Below are 23,646 nucleotides of genomic sequence, written 5' to 3' on the forward strand. Positions count from 1 at the left end.
TTTTATATAATGATAATCAAATAATTGTGAAATACAAACATTTTACTACAAAATACACTTCAGGTCCCTTCCAGTTTTTCCTTCTCCAAACCAATTCTCAATTCCAAATCCATGAATGTAAAAAAAGGAATTGAAGTTCGGAATTGGAATTGAAAAAGTGAAATTGACCCCAACTCTCTTAACAAATGGGGCTTCCATGTTCGATCAAGAGGCTACAATATTCTCACCAGCAATATTTCGTGAGCCTTCCTAATTAAGCCACACTATTATAACGTGGTTAACCAAATATGCATAGTTAGAGATGTACTGCTGTGTGCCAGTATTTAAGTAATGTACAGTATGAGGACTCCTTGCGGTCAGTAATTAACAACAACAGAACTCAATGTGACCACAGAGCTGCTATTAAGGAATGAACAGACAATAAACAGGAAAGAGAATTTAAGTGAACTATGATTTTGAAAGTTGGGCAAATTAATTCAGTTTGCCTGACTAAGCAAAAGATTTAGCAAAGTTCAGCAAGTTCCACTATACATAAATGTGCTGTTATACAGTACTTCTGGTAATGCCTTTTAAAACAACAAAGAACCACATTCAGACACGTTTAGCTAAAATATTTTTAAGGTGTTTTGAGAAATACATTGCACTTTTCCAGCAAATCTTTTGACAGAAGTATTTATATAACAATAACATACAGTACATGCCAACATATTCTATATAAATTAAAATACATTTTCTTAGAAACAAACTGCAAAGTACAGAATTTTCTTTAGAACCTCAATATTTGTTTTTAAAAAATAAGTTCAGATACTGCATTTTCTATTTTTTTTTCTACACCAGCACTTGTCTGTGATGGCCTTAGTACTGATGTTCGTATATCACAATTTCAAAGTAGCTTTGATAACAATAATTGCTTTTTATATGGCCCTATCTGATGGTGCTTTGAAATCAAGCAATCTCTGCACAAGTGCAATGTAAGCAATTATCTGCTCCAGCAATCACACTGAGGGGCACTGATTAGAGTCCATGACTCAAGGCTCCTTTCCCACAATATTTACTTTTCAAACGGGCTAAAAGCCATATTGTACATTTTAAGAGTTTGGGACAGACTATAGCAAGTTTTCTTTTTTAAGAGGAAACATTACCCAATATACATCTTCTCCTAGCCCTTAGCAATATCAACATTTTAATAAAAATAACAAATGAAGTGAACTAAGTGTAGCAGTTGGTCTAATTCATTTAGAAAGTCTCCCATTCACACCAGTCCAGGTTACAAATACAGGCCTCTAGTCCAACCTATCCCACAGTTCACTGCACCAACAGACTCCTCCACTCCTTTCTCTGCCACTAATGCTGAAACCCCTTGATCATCGGTATTTTGAAACAGCCTCATCCTCTTGGCTAAACTTAAAACAGGGTGCTTAAAGGCCTACAGTATGCCACCTTTTCAAACCACATACATTTTCATGTTGGTGCGTTTGATTATTCTGTAAATGTTCAAGCTTTAATGTTTCAAATTAATCGGAGCCTGCATACAGTACCAGAGAGTGCCATTTGTTGCCAAAATCTTTCTTGCCTAGCATGGAATTAACTCAATTCTCAGTAGTCTGCCAGAATACTATTTCACTAAAAGTGACAAGCCTTCCTCCAAAGCATGGTAATTAGTGTCAGTTTTAAGAAGCCTTTGATGTGTTATCTTTTCATCCATAACATCAAAGATAGACAGCATAACGTATTCGGTTAAACTGAAAGAAACTGTGATAACAAATACATTGGCATGTGTCTTAACAGATGAGAAGATGTTAAGTGTTACTAGGCTAGGTTCATGCTTGGACTCCTAAGTACTTTATTTTTCACTGTAGGACTTACTTTGGAATACTGTACCTACAAAATTATTTTAAATGTAGAATAAAAAACTCATTACAGGTTAATTAAATTCCAGAAATAAATGGACCGTCTGAACCAGAGTCACTTGATTTTCCTTATCAAAAGTCCATATGGTTCCTTAAGAAAGACGTTTCTTTACACCCTCTTAAATTCCGTATGCATTCCTTTGATTTCCTTAATCCGAAAGAACTTCATCTACTCTGAAATCAGAACATATTCCGATTCCTGAGTTGAAAAACCCTGGCTCCTGTGTACCTTCACGGAGCTACTATCCTCACAAATCCTGGTACACTGATTTTTCCTGCTTGTTCTAGCTCCAAGGACTTCATCATACATTAGGGTGTACACGTATATTGAAAAACCTGAAATATCTGCTGCTTTTCTGAGGCAACCTCCCTGTCTGGAACACTCATCCTGCCCTTGTTAAAAACTATCGTTTTTGTGATGATTGTTGATATTGTTATAAGACCCTCTGCTGACGTTTTTAAATCGCTCCTCAGAATGTACTTGTTTTCACTGGCCTTCAATTCTAGACCTAATTCTTTATTTTAAGTTCATATTTTCTTGTTTCATTTTTCCGCTTCTTGTACATTTTTCTCCTGTATATTTTATGTAAAGTGCCTCAAGAATGCTCTAGATTGAAAGGTGCTGTTGTTTATAAGAATAAAATTGATTGATTGATTACAAGCACTGGACAGTGCCAGCAGTGTGAGTATTCACAGATTCATCATACAGTACATGCTACATCACGTGCAGCACGGAGACAGTGGTAACCATATAAATGGGCTCCAGCTTGTGTGGTACAGTTCACACGTGGAGCTTATTTCTCTCGGAATGCCGTTTCACTCAAAACAATTAAAATAGAAAAGCTGAATTGCTTTGCTGTTTATTTTCAGCACTAATGCATAATGTAAGATAATGCTAATGCAGTACTGTATCTGAGAAGGTATTGTTGAAGATTCATTAGGTCAGACCACCAGGCTGTATCAGTGACCTGGTCTGTGGGAGTCTGGTTGTCTGTACCACCATGATCAAGTGGAAAAAACACAGTAGTTCCGTGTGCGTTGATTACTGTCAGGCAACTGCACCAAGTAATTAGGACACGAAGAAACACCTCTACCACAAATCTATACCTTGCGCTCTTCTTAATCTAATCCAATGTACATCCATCTTATTCTATGCAAACATTAACACACGTTCAGAAGATTCAGACAGCACCCTAACAATGCTTTTGATTGGTTAAGTGAGGGGTTATTCTTTGGCTTCTTTGAGGGAGGATAGCCTAGTCACAGGCGTGAGGCGGTCAGAACCCCAAGGTGGAGTGCGATAGTTTCCTGCCAGGGCCTTGATGGAAGTGGAGGAAGGGTGCAAAGTCCAGCATGTGGGAAGGAAGGACTAATAAACCTCATTAATAAATAATTAGCTCTTTTCTGGACACTCCACTCAGGTGCTTTACAGATAATGGGGACTCCCTGGCACCAGTGTGTAGCCCCCACCTGGATGATGTGACGGCAGCCATAGTGTGCCAGTACGCTCCCCACACATCAGCTATGAGTGTGGAGGAGAACAGAGTGATGAAGCCAGTTCATAGGAGTAATAAGAGGCCATGATTGGCAAGGGCCAATGGGAAATTTGGCCAGGACACCAGGGAAACACCCCTACTCTTTTCGAGAGACGCCCTGAGATTTTTAATGACTACAGAGAGTCAGGACCTCGGTTTTTACGTCTCATCTAAGGACAGTGCTTTTTTACAGTATAGTGTCCCCCGTTGCAGGGTGATTGATATACTGTAACTGCTGACCTTTATTTACACACATTGTGATATTAGGAGTTTGGGATGGTGTTCTTTCCTGAGCTTTATTTTCTAAACTCCATAAAAAATGTGAGTATGGTAACTATTAAGTCTTTAACTAGGCATTAATTGTAAAGTAAAAACTTAAACTTATTGTTTATTCATAAGTCCCAGTAGATTTTCACCCCTCTTATAATAATGTCTCACTCAGTGCAGGCTAATGTATTGCAACTGTGTGTCTTAGAAATTATAAGATTTTTTATGCTTAAAAAAGTAAATCTGCATAGAAACACAAGAGCTACTCATTTTGTCTCAAAGCAGTGTTGACAAAGCCAAGATTCATAAGAAGATTCAGTCTTTTTTCAGAAGCTGGAGGTGGCTGTAAAGATTTGCAGAGACCAACACAGTCCACTGCCAATTCCATTCAAGAGGTGTCATATGCCAGCTTTTGAATTCCCATCTGTCTCTCTTCCTTATGTACTCTGCTTGCTAATCAAGCCCTCTTGTCCCAATCTGGGCTTTCTGTCTGCACAAAGCTCCCACTTCAAACCAACAACCCTGAGCTCTGATTACCATTTCTGTTGTTTCTTTTTTGCATCATTGAAGGTATGAAGTTGGCTCCAACGTTAATGCTTTTACACTTTAATGCATTTTTTAATTTAGTTTGGAACCACTAAATACCTGCCTCCATGAAGTGATGCATTCGCTATGCTTTAAACAGAGCACAATGCATGTGTAATTGCCCACGTCTCAAAACACAGCCCTATTACTTTGTGGTTATTGTTATAAGATCTGGCAGTCAATTTATCATTACAGCTCATGGCCCTAGATTAACAATCCCAACAGTTTCCAATTCCTCTTCTGGGTATGAAGGTAATTGCTTCGACAACATGCCTTGTATCATGACATGAATAAGCTTCCCTCCCTCATTTTTTGAGACAGTCACTCTTCAGTGAAACAAATGCAGCCGGTTAACCAACGTCCATTTTATTTCCAGGGATAATGAAGCTTCTTTTTCCCCCCCAGCAAAACAGTTATCCTTAGAATTTTAATTGCCAAGCGCTCAGGGATGTCATATTGCAGACCTGAAGACAGGTTTTAGTGATGGTTCCTTGGGGATAGCTTTGAAAGCTTGTGTGTCTCTGCAGCCTTGCCCTTATTACCTGAAGCATGAGCAGGCATAATCATTGTGGAGCTGTCTGGGCCACAGTTGCCAACGTCATCTCGCAGCTTAGCCAGGGTGGACAGTGAATGGACAAACTGTACGTGCCACTCATTTCAATTGCCTAATGGGGCGTATGCTTTGGTGGCATTTTATTAGGGCCGTGCATTTGTCTCATACACTGAAAATAAAGAATAATTTCCACATGATGGGGAAACTGGATATTTGTTTCAGATTTCCAAATCTACTGCGCATTACACCTTTTCTGAGGCTCAGGGATAGGGATTTTTGTCCAGTGTCGTAGGGGAAATGTTTCCTTTTTAGTTTTATCTGACAAATTATTAGACGTCTTATATTCTCTAAAGTAATCTGTAGAAGGAGAACTGGTTTTCTCCTTTACATTACACACTCACAGGTGGTATAAGAATACAGAAATTGCACGGCATATACATAAAGGTAAAAGCATTTTTGTATTAATACAACTTTTACCAGTACATCATTTAAAACGGATCTTCTGCAATGTTTTGGATTGAATGGAGATATTAATATGGGTAACCAGGTGTCTTACAGTCTACAATAGTTCCTTAATGACAGAATTTAGTGTACTATTAATGTTTACTGTTTATTTCAATTTCTTGTATAGACCCATATGCTTCATTCAGATTTATTTCTGTCAACTTGTAAGATCTAATCATTAGATGATTCATTTTATTGCAGAGGAAGAAAAATCTTCATCTTAATTATGTTGTATTGACGTGTATGGTGATATCAAGTATAAGATTTATTAGGCACAGATATGTTGAGTTGTCATTCAATAGCCTTTAAACAATATACCAGCTGTTAAAAGAGTGCACTTTTGCAGTAACTGTGTTGTGCTGTCACTCTGGATCAACAGAAAAAAGGAAACACTTGACAGGAATATAAAATAGATTACCTAATAGTTAGAGGACATAAAAAACTGCTTGTAACAGGTTAGGGATTCAGAAGTATAATTAGAACTAACGAGACATGTGAGCAGAATTAACAGATGGTAGAGGGAGTAAGATGCAATTGAAATATTAGTTTGAACACACAAACTTCAAATTTAACGTTGCTGTGCCTAAAGATGTTTCTTACTGAAACTTTACATACTCTCCTTAGACTTTAGGCGCTATTACACAATCAGTTCATTTCTCTAGATTTAGGAAATAGATACCCAGATCCCACTTTGACCAAAAGTTTATAGTCTTTTTAAACCACCTGCATTGATCCCCTCAAATGTGTAGAAGAAAATAAACACGAGGAAGGAAATGAAAGTTTGCAACTTCAATAAACTGAAGAATATCCAAGTAAAAATGGTAGAACTGTTACTGAAACTATCGTAAAAAAAAAAAGGAAAGACACAGGTTTAGTAAATCTCTCCAGTAACACCAATGAGGTGAAAACTATGAAGATGTCTAGTCCTTGCATTGCTAGCTAAAATCAGAGCACTTTAAACTAAAGATGTATGATGTACTGTAGGCAACAACCACCACATGAGGAAGTGCTGGGTGCAGATGAGTAGAGTACCTTTTGATGTGTGCGGGAAGATTGATCAACAGTATCCTTGGTGTGGTGAAGAGTTTCTTTTTTCCCATATATTATTATTACATATGCTTACCCTGCTCTACCTGTGCCTTCTTTATCATTTTAAAGTGTGGGGGGGAAGCACTTCAACAACCAAAAATATGAATTGTTATAGGGAAAAATCAGGCTATTAAAAGCTTCAATTAAAACAGATCAGCATAAAGACACAGTTGCAACTTATGACACTGTTGGAGAACCTTAACAAATACTGTACATGGGGCTACTGAATATTCAGCTGTAGTCCCAGAGTGGGTAGATTTCTGGGAAACTGTCAGGACAAAGCTCATCAGACTAGAGGCCCTTATTGCAGCATAGTGCACACTTGCATGCAGTTGTAGTAGTAGTACTACTAGTAGTACTATGAAAAGTAGTAGTGTATTTCTTATATTTTTATTTATATTTACTATTTATCATTAACCTACACTGTTCTTTCCTTAGATCTACTGTAACAAATTTGACATGAATGGTATATAACATCAAGTAATTTCCCAAACTAAAGAAATGGTTTCATGCTTTTTGGCTGGTTGTGGATGAACAATACATTTATAAAGTTACTACTGGTTAAATTGTGATCCAGACCTCAGCTCTAAAGTTCTGCTGTTTCAGGCACAGTGTCAGGAGTATTCTGTAGCAGCTGGACACTTCAGCTGTTTATGAAAGATCAGAAATGAACTGGTTACCTTTGTCGGTCCTGGTGATTAAAAGATCCTGAGCTTCAAGGACGTGCATTTGCTTCACAAGCATTGTCTTGTCAAAGACCTGAACGGGTGAAGGTTGTGAATCTAGGAAAGAAAATAATTATATATGCATGTATGCATATAAAAAGATTTATTTCAGGAATGCTGTTTTTGAATACTTCTTGCATTGCTGCATTCATAATAAAGAAAAAGCTTTAAAGATTGCCTTATTCAAACTTGTATCTCGGATTTAGCAGGACCTAAAGCTTTTGTCAGAGTCGGCTATACAAAATGTTCACCACTAAAAACAAGAAGATTAGCTCTCTGGTTCATCTCATCAAACTTCAGACTTGTTTTCCAGTACAGCGTTTTTTCCACTGCATAGTTGTCACTGATTCAAACAGCATATCAATGCTGACAGATTTTTTTATTAGCATTTTAAACTCCATTTAGACAGTTGAAGAATAAATTGAAGAATATCCAGATAGAAAGCAGCAGTAATGTAACGTCTAAATGTTTGTTTTATGTAAACATTTGATATGGTGTGGAATAAAAACAAATTTTCAATTTGTCTTTATGGAGATAAACACATTTTTAATTTCAACCTTCATCAAGTGGTAGGAGTATAAGTATATTAGAACTGACATTCTGTGATCTTCGGCCTTAAATTGGACTCTAAAATTGAAAGGAATTGAGGCAGGGATTTGTTTCACCACTTGGGCAAAAACAGACAAGTCACAGATGCATAAAGGTACTGAATACTGATTTAAATATTGACAATTGAAATAACATACTGTACAGAAAGCAGAACAACAACTAAGGGCTGCTGGTAATCAATAGCTTTGAAAAATCCCCAAGGGTCTTGTTAACAATGTACTGGCAGTCTTCTCTAAATACATTACTGCCTCCTCATGTCTGCTGTGCTGATCTACAGTATATACATGAATATATACACATATGATCAAATACAAAGATGCAATGTGTTATAAGGGCACTGTAGTCAATGCCTGTTTTGCCTATTGTCCATTATCAATAGATCTGCTCTGTTTTGCAATCGTACAACTGGTCAGCATTACAAAAGGCAGTATACATCCAAAAAAGGGTAAAGCTAAAAGGGATGTAGAAAGCAGATGCTTCATTTATTAAAATTTTGATTTACTACAAAGAGTTAAGTTACATATCTTCCAGAAACGGTGCAGCTTTTTGGATGTAGTAATAGGTTTATTCCATGCTGAAAAAAGAAGAAAGAAAACACAACGTTTTGGCCGTGGAGCCTTCTTCAGGTGTCCCAACCTGAAGAAGGCTCCACGGCCAAAACGTTGTGTTTTCTTTCGTCTTTTTTTCAGCATGGAATAAACCTATTACTTGTTCCTTTGCAGCCTACGCATGCTGATGTAGCTACCCTCCTGAACTACTACAGCTTTATGGATGTGTTTATTCTAGGAAAAGGGTAACGATGATCTGCTTTCAATTGCACTTGTTGGTTCAAAATTTATTTTAAGACCGTTCAAAATAGGGTAGGTGTACCTGTAGTCTTAGACATACAGTATTATATCATTTTACAATCAGCCCTGTAAAAAGTCAATTCCTGATCCCTTGATGCTGCCTTTGGTATGCGGAAGCTGTGATGTCAGGATATGGACTCTCCTACATACTAAACAAGATTAATGGAATTGTAAGTGTGTCCTCCCATGCATTTGCTTCACTTGTCTGGTAATCTAGTACATTATCATTCAGCTTGTCCATGTTATTGAACTTTGCTTTCAAAACCATTGATCTTCTGCATCTAACTCTCATTCAATCTGCGAATAACGTGTCAATTTCCTCACTGAAGATGGTCATGCTTTAAATTATTACGACTATGAATATTTCCTCTGCTATTAGTTTAGAATGGAAGATTGAGGCTGAGACTTCCTTTTGTATTAAGATTCTAGCAATTATCACAAAAAAGGATCAGAAAAAAAATTATATATATATACTGTACCTGTTACGAAAAAAAAAAAAAGAAAGTGCTTACCCATGCTTAAATTACAGGGATCTGGAGCTAGAGTGGAAAAAACAAGGAGTTAATTTTAAATAATTCCTAATCATTTAATAAATTATTGTTAGTATGCTTTCTCACAAAATATTTGTATCTGATTTGTTAATTATGTGTACGTTTATTAACCCTTTTCCAAAAAGCTACTGCTAGTTTATTATACGGAACAATTTCACAAAGTTTTTGCTTCCTTTAGTTTCTTTTTCCCCATTGTAGAGTATTTCCTTTTCTAGTATCCTTCTTCAAGAGCTAAAAAACCCAAAATGGCTGCAGTTGTGTTCTAGTATTTATTAAAGTAAAGATAAATGTATAGTACTGTAAGGCCTGGCCTCCTGCATTCAAGTTCAGACTACTCTAGTACAGACTCAATACAATCAATACAATACATGTTTTCAAAATATTTAGGAACACAAGCAGTGCTGCCTGCAGGAATGATGTTATATAAGAACATCTGTCAAAAGTCTACAGATTAGGGCAGAGTTTAATTTCGGTCAATTGTCTATAAATGAACTTCGGATTAATCAAAGGAATGGACAGGTACAACAAATGCATTTATTGAATTACAATCAACTATTAAGATAAACCCAGTTTAGTCATGGATTATTTTCCCCTAGGTGGTTTAGGTACTGTTAGCCATTACAAATCCACACATCCACAATAGAGCCCTTAAGAAGTTTGATGCAATCAATAAGACAACCATGGCAAAAGCACTTACCATCTAGTAGTACTACTCCAGCATCTGTAGCGATTAGTAAGGACTGACCCCAGGAGTCACTGCAGACTATTTCATAGGAAAAGTTACTGCAGAATGACTGGGATTCCCAAGGCTAAGGATACGCAAAACACAAAGAATTAGTATGCAAGGAAAAAAATGGGTAGTTCTATTGCATTAATATGGAAATATTTTCAAAACACTCCTCCATGAGGTAGGGTACAGTATTATAGCATCTAAACAGTGTTTTTTTTAAAGACTTTGACCTAGTTCATGCCATGAAACGACTGTTTTCCTTTGCCAGCATACAATAAATCCAAAGTTTCAAAAACAAAATGTGTGGCCAGCTTCTCTCTGCACAGCTCAAACGTTTTGGTGTTTCTCGCATGCTGTAGCGACTCTCTGCTCCGTCCGAGAGAAAGGGGGAGTCAAGGATTATATTACATTTATGTGATTGCATGCGCTTATCAGTTTTTATTTCTTGTTTATCATATTACTTCTTTATGGTTTGTAATAAAATATGTTTTATTTTATAATGTATATAAAAATATATTTTAGAGGGTCGTTATCAATTAGGTATCCAGGAAAAACCCAATACCTTTTGTATAGTACATGCCTCATAACGAACAAAATAACATAATGAAACAGATGCTGTAACAACATTGAAAGTGTTGAAAAAAAGCTTTTGCACCAGTATTATGAGGCATAGAGGTCACCACAAAGGCATTTTATTTGCACTTTGAATACCAGAGAATATATGTGTTTAAGAGCATGTAACAGGTGCACCTTTAATTTATTCAGGAAGATGCCAATAAAAGCCCCTTATGTTCAGAGTGTGTTGCAAATCCTTTAGTACTGTATATGCTCTGCTCACGACACATGAATGCAAAACTGTTGACGGTGCTGCATTACTTACAATCTGTACTCAACCATTGTTGTACATTCCAGCAAGCTCCATAAGAGTTTAATTTGCACTACAGCAACAGACATTTGTTTTCTGTGTTGCAAATACTTGCCTGGAAGACATTTTTCTAATGTAGTAATGCCAACATTTTGATCTGGCATGTTGTGGTTTCTGTGTCTGTAATGCAACACCCACAGTAGTGTAAAGACACGTCACCTGGTGGAGAGTTCAAGGCAGAATGAGTCACTAATGACATTTATATGGTTTGAACCGAACCTAGTGCACATGGACAAGCCACTGTGTCTTGCAACAAACATTTATACAGTTACTATTGAAAAAAGGATGCTGTCATTTTGACACACTTTAATTAGGTTAATATGTCTCTAACTTCTTTACTTCTTCCTTATATAACAAAATTTAAAGAGAACACCAAGTCAATACCTAACAAAATCTTTTCTCATAAAACGAAGTGTATCTTTTGCATAGTTTAATGAGTTTTAATGACCGGGGAAAGACAACACACCACATCTTGGCGCTGATGGCGATGTATTATGCACACCAACGCAGTAATACTGCTGTTAGCGTATGTATACACATTGTTACCTTATCGGACTTTATTCTGCATCCTAGAATTCTATGGTTTGGGATTCCCAAGCTGAAATTTTGGAAGGCTGAACACATGTTTGAAATCTGCACTGACAGCCAAGATAAACTATATGTGGTGAATGTGCTCATTTTTTTATGCATGTATAACAAAAAACCTCATGTTAAATAAGACTAAATCCAAATCCATCTTCAGAACAAAAAATATTCACTTGTTATGTCAAAGAAAGCACAGTGCACTATCACTGACAGTGTGAGCTGCAAAGCCCTTAGAACTTAAAAACTCTTCTTGAGGCCTTAAGAAATAGTAGTACTTTTTACTCACTTCTTTCCTACATAACCCTGTAGTAACCAAGCTGGTGGGAGCATCACCTCTCACTATTGTCTTCAGCTTCAGTGCCTTTAAAAGAAGAGATTATTGTGAACCTGTTTTGGAACACAGTTTATACCGCGCTTTTTACAAAAGCTTTCTGGTCATTGTTTAATATTATGATATTAATCCTTCAAATATCTCAAGTTGATGATTCGAAGAAATTTGTAGAATGTGACCACTGATGAAGATCAGAGACAACAGGTAAATCGGCATCCTCAGAAATATCTTATAAGATATTTTCTCAACGTAGTGCAGGATAAACTAATTTGTCATTACTGCACTGCAAATAAAAGCTCTTCCATTAACTGTTAAAATATTTCATTATGGTCATTTATGTACAGCAAATTAAACAAACTGAGAGTTTATAAGCTCTGTTTTTTCATTAAGCCTACGTCCTTAATTAGACAGCAAGCATTCCAAACCAAATTAACATTATAGCGTCCTTAATAAGATTTACTTGGATGTCAAATTTAGAGTTTTATTTTGTACACTTTTCTTCTGCAAAAGAGTTGCATTGGAATTGTGGTAATAAAAAGTGGATCCCTGACCTAATATTACTAGCAAACTGCTCAGCTTTGCAACATTTTCATTATACTCGTCAATCAATTTATCACCTGATTCAAAAAGGTCAGACCTAGTAGTGTTGAATCCTCGATCAAAATATATAAGACACAACCAATTCAATTTGAAGAACTTTGCATCAGCAACATTTACTGTAATTTTGAAAATAATTTTTCAAGTCACTTGTCTCACCTGACCTATCCTGACAAACTCTGCTTGTCGCGCCTCCTCTTTTTTCCTGGCAGATTTGGGAGATTCTGGCAGAACATCACTGAACGATCTTCTATTCAGCATGTTCTGAGGGGGAGAAGATAAACATTACCCAGGAATAGCAGACAGTATACAACCTCTTCATTTTCTTGCTCATACAGACTCTTAAGCAGGGCATTGTTTGAAGTGTGGATATGTTTTATACCATTTTAGGAGTAACTTAAGATGATACACAAGAAAGCTGGGCTATGACAATTTCAGTTCAGGTGGGTAGCTGCGTCAGGATGCGTAGGCTGCAAAGGAACAAGTAATAGGTTTATTCCATGCTGAAAAGAGAAGAAAGGAAACGCCCAAAGAAGAAGAAAGAGACAGAGAAGAAACCTCACACCCCCAGAAGGCTCCACAGCCAAAACGTTGTGTTTTCTTTCTTCTCTTTTCAGCTTGGAATAAACCTATTACCTACTTCTCCAGCGACCCGCTATGCCTTCCTCTAAATCTTTTTCTTGATCTCTTCGTTGTTCCTTCTCTTCCTCCCTGGGCTACATGCCCCCCTCTCTTACTAAACCAGCATTCTGTCTCTTCACAGCGATCTGTTCCAAGACCAGGCTTTCTAACCACCTCCTATTCCTTTACAGATGTCGTCGTTATAATATAATTCCTAAAGGATTTTGCCTGAAGTTTAACACTTTTTCCTTTGACTCTGACACCACCCAGAGTAACACTCAGAGACTTCTACAACAATTTTTGAGGAAACTAATGCTTTCTACCATTTTCTCCCTCAAACGACCCTTTCGGACTGCAACATCAAAGACGCTAAGGAATTTTTACGGCTTACACCTCAACAGCATCTTCTCTTTATCACAAACCTCATCAGATCTCTCAAAATCGAACTCTACCAGTTCCTCACTTCAGAGAAGGACAAAAAACATCGTCTTCTACAGAAAAAAAACATTAACACCCCTACTACCTTCACCAACCCTAACCTTGTTGTTACTCTACCTTCTGACTTGTCCCTTTCACGATCCATGCGAGCTCACACCCGGAAAAGGCTCCACAGCCGAAATGTTGTGTTTCTTCTATTTTCAGCATGGAATAAACCTATTACTTGTTCCTATAACAATTTTATTGCATCTCACTAAATGCAACAGCCCCATAGTGAGACTTTGTTTTAGAGAAGATGCATTGTGGACAATGAAGACTTGTTGAATCGATCAAATTTGTAGCATCACTATTTTTTGCCTGAGATGTGAAAGAAATCCCATAGCTGTTCTATGGACTTAATGAAATGCAGTCCAGTGATTACCTTATGTAAGTCAGGAATGAGATCCTGATAGAGAGATCGGATAAGCATGTCCAAGGTCCGCTGACGTTTCTGAGCAAATGTTGGGGTCTCCAGGGTAGCTTTCTCACCGTTAATTACTGCAAAACAATAGGATCAAGTCTGTCTGAAATCAGCAGCCCCAAGTAAAATTCACAATCCAATTGCTTAAAGAACAGGTTTATTATCCTCAGTGGTCAGATGTATGAGCAACATTTCTACCTAATAAGACTGGATTAACAGCTGCAGTTAACAGTTCTGAAAAAATATCAATCACAATAACCGAAAACAAAATGTTTTCATTTCTGCCTTCTATAGAGAAAGAAAATGCATGTGTTGTATTAAATAAGGTAGACATCAATCAATTGACAAACAATTTGTTTTATTTTTCATTTGACTAGATGTGGGCTAAGTGACTTTCTGGAACATGGAAAGCCAAGAAATGCAACAGTCTACCATGTATTTCATATTAATTGACCACATTCCATTAGGAATTATTACCTCCCTTCCATTAGCTTAGCTTGATCTTGTGTTGCTATAAAACTGCAACGAAAAAAATAACCATAAATCAGCATGGCTACTAGAAAGTAAAAGCCCTTACATTTCACTAACAAAAAGTCCCTGAATTCCTGATGATCTGTAAACACTGGCGGAGAAGGAAGAGGAGGACCAAACAGTGGAACACTTTCCTCTGAAAATATCTTCAACCTGGACACAGTCAAAAACACGAAATTAGCTGGGAGAGACACACCAACAATTATATGAAAATGAACACATGCTGTATGAAACAGAATTACCTATAGCTGTCATTCTGGCTGTTGTATCTAACTAAGGCAAAAATATCTATTGTTTCTGTTAAGGAACTTGAACTGATTATGTAACCAAAATTAGTACTTGACAACCAGGATATGAATTTGTCACATCAATTTTATATTTCATACGAATGTACTCTGAATCTTAATAATTCATTTTGAAAAAATGTCAACTCTATACGTTCGGTAATAAACTTGCTGTATCATTGTGATATGCAGGGTTTTTTTTTCAGTGCCACACAGGTGGGAAGTCTGCAGGCAGAGCTCTTTTTCAAAAAGGATACGTGTGAAATGGGATCGGATCATAGACGGCTTAAACGATGGCGACATGTCGTCTCCTTCTTGGAACACTATCGTGACAATGTCATTTCCAATGTGTCGCTTTCTCTCAACCTGCATGTGCAGAGAAACCAGAGTGACACCCTCAAAATAAAATGACAGACACTGATGTTTTCCCTCCTACCCCTCCAGACGTGAAAAACACAAGAACCTGCTATCCCCTGGTCAGATCGTCATTCGATTATTAACGTGGATAAGAAAAATACTGTATATGTGTTAGACTCTAAATGGTCTAATTTCCCTGATAGTGATGCAGAAAAATCACACAGATTTGTAATATGCTGCTTAAATGCTTAGAAAATATAAGTGGCAAAAAATCTACAAAAAAAGACAAACAGCACAAACAAAATCAGCTCAGCAATCGGTACATGTAACCATCAGCTGTCTAAATATGTCTGACAGCTGGATAACCTTGTATTTAACATTCTGTAGAGATGAATATGCCCTGAGGTACTAAAAGTGTTTACTACCGTATATTCTATGTGTGGGAAACAATGTAGGGGAAATGGTAGTATTTTTGGAAAATTATGGCATTTGGGAGTTATTAAAAGATATATTTCAGAAGGTATTTCAGAAGGTAGAAATGTACAGTATCAATGGGTGAGGACCAGACGAGCTCAACAAAGCTCTTTTTATAATACCACTGTTTGGGAATCCCATTTACTTCTTGAAAGAGACTATTTATTGACTGTACTCTTGGCTCAGGAGAATAGTCAAGGGAAATGGCTAAGAGGCTCTGATACATGGTTTTGTACTTTAGAAAATCAGTATGTGTTGGCAAGCAGTCAGAAAAGGTTTAAGGTTTTTTTTTAGCAAATAAGTGCTTAAACCATTTTAGCCATCTGAGTTGGAAAATCCTCAGATATAAATAATTTCAAACATTTATTTTTGTTTGAAATGCTGCATGAATTTACAGCCAGATTGGTGATTCTACTAGACTTTCTGACTTGACAACCCAACATAAATCATTTTTTCCTAAGGTAACATTTTATTTTTTCCTCTAAAATATCTAAACGGATTTCCACAATGTACAGGACATTCAACTATACATGGTTAGTAAATGGATCAAATATTTTCCCTAAGTTATGTTAGTATTTGTGTTAGTATACTGTATGTGCCTGAGATATTACATGGAAATTTACAATCTACATATGCGCTAACATCATTCCAAATCATATTTACTTATCAGAATAGATGGTTCCCCATTTGAATCAAATGGACAATTTTCAGCTCCATCTGAACATGAAAACAGCAAGCTCTTATTAACAAGAATGAGCAAATTTTTAGCAACCATGTAAAGAATTAACTCATGTATTTTTTCATCCTAATTCCAATAGAAGATATAGAAATGTAGTTTATTCATGTTTAAATGTCTCACACTGTGTGGCTCTATTAAATTCTGGAGACCTTCCAGTCATTTTTCTGCACTAACAATCAGGAGTATTCAAGTGCACTTCTCTGGCTTTAGAAAGCTGACCTTAGGCACAAAGGCATTGAGAATTCTGTGAAGTGTGAAGAGAAGCATAACTACACATCTAAATGTGGTCAAATTCCAAACCTCATCCACACTTCTATTGGAAGACTTCATGATCTAATGAAGAGCACTCAGAGAGCTATTTGTAGGGATTCTTTTAAGTACAGAAAGGATATTTACTTTAACTTATTTGCAATGACAGCTGTAGTGCAATTGTTTAGTGGGTTGAAGAACGAGTCCCAGACTTACCTGTTGCTTGTTTTCTTTAGAATATGGCAGCATTGTGGACACATGGAACATGAGCTCATGTCCTTGGTACACTGTGTATATAGAGTTAATTCCAGTAGTGTCATCTGTGGATAGATTCATTATTAAAAGACTGTTTCCCCATACTGTACATACTTGTTGTACTGTATGTCTATACATACTGTATGACATTGACATTTGTCTGCCTGCATAGGACTTTAAGTTGGTATCATATACCAGAGACAATGAAATTCAGGCTCACTTTTCGTGTCCAGCCCTCCTCTGTAGCCTGCCCAGCCTCGCAACGTGATTGTGTCCCCAAGGAGGTTTAAAAACTTCTCAAAGCTTTCACTTCCACTTTCTGGTCAGAGAATAAAAAAATACAGAGGAAATTGTCAATCTAAAAAGTTTTTGTCAACATTCACATAACAGTATGTCCGATATTCCCATTTGGATAATCGGGTTTGCTCTAGTTTTGAGGATTTGTCAAAAAATGGGTGTACAGTTGGGCATCAGCTCAACTGACATCTATGACTCTGGTACCAGCCTGGGGTAAATGAGGACAGGCTTTCCTTTGAAAGGTGCACACTAGTGTAGAAATCTGACTGTGGCCTGGGGTCATTACTCATGACCTGGCTGCAGTGCGTTTTAAACAGACACCACTTGTTGAAAGTGACATCCCAGGTACAGTATAAGTGAAAGGTGGGGATAACATTATCAGGAATAGCCACCATGCCATAACTGGATGATTGGTCACTCATTAACACCCATTTGTCCATTTGTGGTAATAACATTCTGTAGGGTGACCATGGCTATACCTGGACTATAAAACTCTCTTTAACACTGCTGCAGTTCAGGGCACTGTGGGGGTAAGCACCTAGTGTGTGTCTTCTCCCAGTGTTCTCCAGAAATGGCCATTTTCGTCACAAATTAAACTAATCTCAAACAATTTCAGGTCTGTGCGGTGGCTCCTTGCATCCCTACACAAGGCAGAGCCATCTGCAGTTTTGCACACTTCAAGAGTCACAGAGTTAACATTGACTGGAGGAGTGTTGTGACTCTTGCTTACAGCAGTTTGCAGGTGTCTGCTGTGGATCAAGCTGAAGATACAGTACGCTGTAGCAAACCCCAACCCCCCCCCCCCTGGTGGCACTCTGTTAGTTTTGTGTTTGTGCCACAGGTGATGCCATTCACAGTGAGCTAACTGTATGGCCCAGAATGGAACTGGACCATAGGAGTTAATCTACGCTCCACATACTGTACAGGGCTTGAGATTTCACTTGCTGCGCTATTATAATAAATATTCAAACAAACAAGGGCTAAGGAACTGTAGATCTGATGTCTCTGAAAACATTGTAAATCAGGCATCAGCATTTGTTCTACATACTGTATATACTGTACATCTGAATTATATTTCAAAGTCAGGTATTCTGTCCCACTGCTCATATCATCATTAAGTAGGACTAAAATGGGAGCAACACTTACCATTGCTAAACATTTCATCGTCAGTGAGCTGTCCGTCTTTGGCATACAGAACACCAAATTTAAAGTTTACCGATCCCTACAAAGACAATTTTAATTGTTTAGAGAAAACTGATGAAAGCTGCTACTAAAAAGAACCAATTGCACTATTTTGGGTATTTGGGTAATAAAGAGAGATCCAACCTTTACAATTATCTATGAATTCATGGGTACTGTACCAAAAATATCCCAATGTGCTCTGGAGGTTGTTGAAAAGAATCTTTAAACAATGGTAATGATTCCAGTTTAGGGAAATTCTTTTTATTGTAGCTACATGGAATAAACATTATAGTAATGACACATTTTCCTCTTTTTTATTTAATTGTATTATGCTTGTTCTTTTTGCAAGGTGTGACAAAATATACTGACTTATAATTCACTCCCTGAAACCATTTTAATACACTTATAAAAAATATGTAAAATTACCTCTTGCTCTTCTAAAACCAGAAGGTCCTATAAAGAAAAGTGCCATCATTTATTACTTTAAATGAGAGTTATTTACATTTTCATATTCTTTACAACAAGAGTGTTTACTGCGCATGACAGAATGATACTGATATCATTCTAAACAGTGCTTAAACAGTTTTCTGTATACCTTAAGAATCCACATCAAAATCCTAAAGACATTAGTTGAATAATGTTACAGGTCTATGAATTTACTTTCTAAATAAACTATGGGCTGATATTTGCACCCATACTGAAGGTAGTTAAGCACAATTTTAGATTACATTGCATTTTTTTAATTTAATATATGCTGTGATAGTTTTTCTTGACAAAAAAGCAAAAGAGATAGTTCACCTTCTGGATTTCTGGGTTGAGAATTTCTCTGGGGCCCTTTTCAAATCTGTCAAGGTTCATGGCACTGGAAAGTAAATTAAAAGTTGAAATAATGTTCAGCGCTGTTATGCAGGGCTGCAAAGGGGCTAGTAATAACAAGCTCTCTGTCTCTCTGTAGTTAAGGATAGTTACTGTAGGCAACGTCTTTTTCAAGTTTACTGCCTATACACTGTCAATCCATTATTGTAGAATAATTCCAGAAATGAACCACAGTCAAGAGCACTTGACTGTCAATGTTTACAATGAACCTTTCTTACTTTGAATATTATAAATTATATAAAACCCCAAAGCATTTCCATAGTTATCAGATTATTTTCCAAGAGTGTCCTCTGGTAGTTCTTCAGAGAATTTAAGTTAAGTAAAGCTATTAGTGAAATAAAAAAAATGCATATTAAACTCAACTGATGTATCTATTTATTTTTATTCGTTTGTGTAGAGATGTTTTAAGAAGATGAGATACTTAATAGATATAAGGCTCCCTTTTTAGCTCCATCAGCTAATTCCTGAAATTGATACTGCATGTTAATTGGTCAACACCCCAAAACTAAATGAGGTTAGTGGTTTATCGGCATATATGCAAATAATATTGAAGGCAGCACTGTGGTTCAGATATGCCTGGCAGAAAAATGAACTAGTCAGCACTCACAAATAGGTATTTTGTGTATTTATACCTGAGCAGAGAGTTCTAATTCCTTCATGAAACAACAAAATACTTGCCTTAAAATAGACTTCACCGATAGTGTTTTTGTTGGGCTGTAAGGAAGACATATCTTCAGGGTTCCCTGCAGGAGATCAAACAGAAGCATTACTGTGAAACGCTTCTTTGCAGTAAAAATAGCCCTGGTGTGAGTGTGTGCATGCTTGTATCTATATGCACTCTATATGTGATGGACTGGTCACTCATTCATGGTGTACAGTATACTGTGTAGCGACAAGGCCTATTATTTCACTTAGAATTAAGTGCTATTAAAGACTTCTTATAATCCTTCTATGCCTTGACCAAGTAGCTTGTGCCCGTCTCTAAAAGCAGAAGAATGTGGCTAAAGTGGCCCCTCTGATAAGAGATATTATAAAGCTGTATCAATGCTGTACATTTAATGATATAGAGTACAGACAAGTTCCAGCAAGTCTCCTGGCTGTTTCTTCCCAAAACCAAAGATCAAATGTTACCCAAAGGAAGATCTACCAATTGGTGATCTGTAGGGTGGGTACCAAAACTATACCTTAAAGCATCTCAGCAAATCACCAACTTGTGGATTTCATACTTCAAAAGCAAGAACCCAACACATTTTTGCCAGCTAACTCATTGACTTGAAATCTGTGCACAGACAGTTTTTAAAGACCGAAGTCAGCAAGGCACTACTTTGAGAGCTGTCTAAGCCCCAAAGCAAGGGAAAAGCTCTTTTTCTTTTCTCTGTCTGCACAGGGACCCTCCCAGCACAGAGAATGCAAGTCGGATCATGAACCAATCCAGACCAGCGCAAAGTTCAACTTGTCAAGAATATGAGGAAACAGATTCTTTGAGTAAAACTTCATTATTCACGTCAGAATTCTCGAGTTGAACTATAGGTTGCTGCTAGAAGCGGTGTTAGTGGGGTCAGCAGGGGGCGCTCACCCTGCGGTCTATGTGGGTCCTAATGCCCCAGTAAAGTGACGGGGACACTATACTGTAAACAGGCGCTGTCCTTCGGATGAGACATAAAACCAGGGTGTTTCTCGAAAAGAGTAGGGGTGTAACCCCGGTGTCCTGGCCAAATTTCCCATTGGCCCTTACCAATCATTGCCGCCTAATAATCCCCATCTATAAATTGGCTTCATTACTCTGCTCTCCTCCTCACTAATAGCTGATGTGTGGTGAGTGTTCTGGCGCACTATGGCTGCCGTCGCATCATCCAGGTGGATGCTGCACATTGGTGGAGGTTGAGGGGAGTCCCCATTACCTGTAAAGTGCTTTGAGTGGAGTGTCCAGAAATGTGCTCTATAAGTGTAAGCAATTATTATTATTATTATTATTATTATTATTATTATTATTATTATTATTACTCCAAACTCATGTTTGATGTTTAGTTCATGATAGTAAATGCATATTTAGAGAGAATATAAATGTGATTTGGTTATACGAGATTGATAAAACCTACAAGCTTGACTGTAGCACATTATAGTCGAAGCATATTTCAACTCTGAAGTTATTAACTCTGATAGTGGTTAATAAGTGAGTGAACAATCAGCTTTCATATCACAGCACATTGTTTCACAGATTCTGTATACTCTATTACATTCCTTGTTGGTTATGTGTGCTTTAGTTATATCTATAAATTGTATATTGTGTATTTAGAATCAGCGTCAATTATTATGTTTAATTAGTAAAAGTAATCAAGTACTCTTTTTCTGATACAGAAAATTAAAACCCCCATCTCCTACAACTGACTTGCACCTGTTGCTTGCTGCGATAGGCTCCTGCTCCTCTGTTACCCTGTTCTGGGTAAAGCAGTTAGAGAATGGATAGATGTCTTCATAGAAAACAGTTGTGCAAACACGTCATCAGGTTTCACTAGATACTGCTGTAATTCTCAAATATACCATTTTTAACAGAGGACCATGATTACAACTCTGTATGAGAACTATAACTGTGGTAAGCAGTAGCCAAATTTATGAATGACACTGAACTAGAGAGTTTGTTGGTTCCTAAGTTTTACAATTGTATTGAAGATTTTTATGGGTAAACAATTTTTTGGGAATGGTTATTTTACGTCATTACACAGGATAAAGTGCTAACCGAGATTGTTCATTTGATGAAGTTCTGTTGGCAAATGTTATAAGATGTGTACAATCTAAAAAATGATCTAAATATTATCTTTAAATTTTTGCTTTGCTCCCAGTCTTTAAGTAATGTGTAAATGTGTTGCCAGTGTCATTTTAGAATCAACCAGTCTGATCACAATTCATTCTAATCACATTTTTAAAATACTTTTTACCAAAGTTTGAACAAGGTAATCAATATAGAGCGGTACAGTGATATCAGTATTTTCTATAGAGCAGGCCAGCGATATCAGTACTTTCTTAACAAAATAATGAAATAATAAAATAACGAATAACGAAACATCTTGCAATCCCAGGTCTCCTGTTGAGGGAACAATGCTGTTTCAAAACCCTCAAAGCACTCCAGCTGTTTTAACCTCCTGATTTGTACTAGACCAAACAGATTTTCTGTAAGTATTATCAATAAATAAATTATTCAATATAGCATGCATAAGATAATATAACAGACTGTGACAAAAACTGATTCTTCTTATTTTATAAGTTTAATCTATCATAGAATTCTTATTGCATTCATTTCAATATAAGAAGAAAGACAAAGTGTTTATAGGTATGTTAAAAGAAAAGTACCTTAGACATACAGTATGAAGTATTAAACACATTCCTGGTAGAAAATCATTATTTTCACCTGCAGCATAGTTGTCCAATACAGTGTAAATGATGCAAAATTAGTGTTGAAAAATGTTGTGTTGTATAGTGTTGAAACAGTGCTGTGTGAAAAACTCCTAAGTGTAATTATTTAAACTTTTATTGAAGTCCTTGGTATAAACTAATTTAATTGGGTTTTTTTCTGTTGTTGTTTTATAGAGTGTTTCAACAAACTGCCTATTAATCATAATGCCCCAGTAGCACAGTGTTTTGAATCTATAGGCTGATTACCATAGTGTCTCACAGAGACTCCACATGGGGCTATTCTTAATGCTGTGGCTACGAAAATCAGTACACGTGTAGCCTTTTGATTAACACAAACAAAGCCTGCATTTCCATAATAATATAAGTAATTAGTGCAAGATTAATGCATAATTGTGAATATAGAATGCACATGAAATCAGGCCAGTCCAGTTTAAAGGACCATTCAGACATACAGATTGTTATTCTTCATTTTAGTTCTCTGAAGTGTCTTGCAGGTGACCTCTCAATTAAAAGAAGCTTTACATTCAAGAGGCCCTTTTTCAAAGCCAACACATATTTTACTACTGATATAATCTTCCCGATCCCCTTCAAAAGTTGATTGACATTTGTTTTTTGCAATAATTTCCAAATTGACCTTAAGTAATATACTATATAATATAGCATATTTAGATTTTCAGAAGGTGTTTGATTAAGTTCCACTTAAAAGGTTAATTCTAAAGCTGAAAGCTATAGGAACTAAAGGTAATGTACAGTGCGTACTGTAAATGGATTGGAAAATGCTAAGGAAACAGTGAAGAGTGATAAGGGGAGAAGACTCTGATTGGAGTGATATATTTAGTTGAGTCACATGAATCTATATTAGGACTGTTGCTACTATTAATTTATATTAATATTTTTGACTCTGGCATAGACCTGTGACGTTTGCAGAAGAGATGAAAAAGCAAACACTATAGAAGCAGGAAAGGAAATGCAAAAAATTAAAGACTGTGTACTGTAGCCCAATTAATATTACATTGAGAAGTGCAAGGTAAAACACTTCTTTAGGTAGTACAGATGTACAGAACTGTTTTGAAATAGGAGGCAGTAGACTACGAAAAAGCCCCAGGAGTTGATTTATCATTGTCTTCT

At 36.7% G+C, this 23,646-nt stretch overlaps 2 protein-coding genes across 4 annotated transcripts in view; one reads left to right on the plus strand and one right to left on the minus strand.

The window, feature by feature from the left end:
• The window catches only part of garnl3 (GTPase activating Rap/RanGAP domain like 3), a 141,063-nt gene that overhangs the window by 27,261 nt on the left and 90,156 nt on the right, over positions 1-23,646 (minus strand). For all 3 annotated transcript variants that reach the window (XM_088614920.1, XM_088614918.1, XM_088614919.1), the window contains exons 6-20: positions 19,786-19,850; positions 19,030-19,093; positions 18,658-18,684; positions 18,196-18,271; positions 16,973-17,071; positions 16,714-16,817; positions 14,936-15,044; positions 14,637-14,682; positions 14,441-14,547; positions 13,825-13,940; positions 12,504-12,608; positions 11,703-11,777; positions 9,874-9,985; positions 9,138-9,164; positions 7,124-7,225 (exon numbers count right to left, since the gene is read on the minus strand). In XM_088614920.1, the coding sequence (XP_088471046.1) occupies positions 7,124-7,225; positions 9,138-9,164; positions 9,874-9,985; positions 11,703-11,777; positions 12,504-12,608; positions 13,825-13,940; positions 14,441-14,547; positions 14,637-14,682; positions 14,936-15,044; positions 16,714-16,817; positions 16,973-17,071; positions 18,196-18,271; positions 18,658-18,684; positions 19,030-19,093; positions 19,786-19,850 (1,234 nt within the window). The remainder of the gene's footprint in view (positions 1-7,123; positions 7,226-9,137; positions 9,165-9,873; positions 9,986-11,702; positions 11,778-12,503; positions 12,609-13,824; positions 13,941-14,440; positions 14,548-14,636; positions 14,683-14,935; positions 15,045-16,713; positions 16,818-16,972; positions 17,072-18,195; positions 18,272-18,657; positions 18,685-19,029; positions 19,094-19,785; positions 19,851-23,646) is intronic.
• The window catches only part of ttll11 (tubulin tyrosine ligase-like family, member 11), a 309,887-nt gene that overhangs the window by 5,489 nt on the left and 280,752 nt on the right, over positions 1-23,646 (plus strand). The window lies entirely within an intron of this gene.

Source organism: Lepisosteus platostomus, chromosome 21 (assembly GCF_059453375.1).
Source record: "Lepisosteus platostomus isolate fLepPlt1 chromosome 21, fLepPlt1.hap1, whole genome shotgun sequence".
Taxonomy (NCBI): Eukaryota; Metazoa; Chordata; class Actinopteri; order Semionotiformes; family Lepisosteidae; genus Lepisosteus; species Lepisosteus platostomus.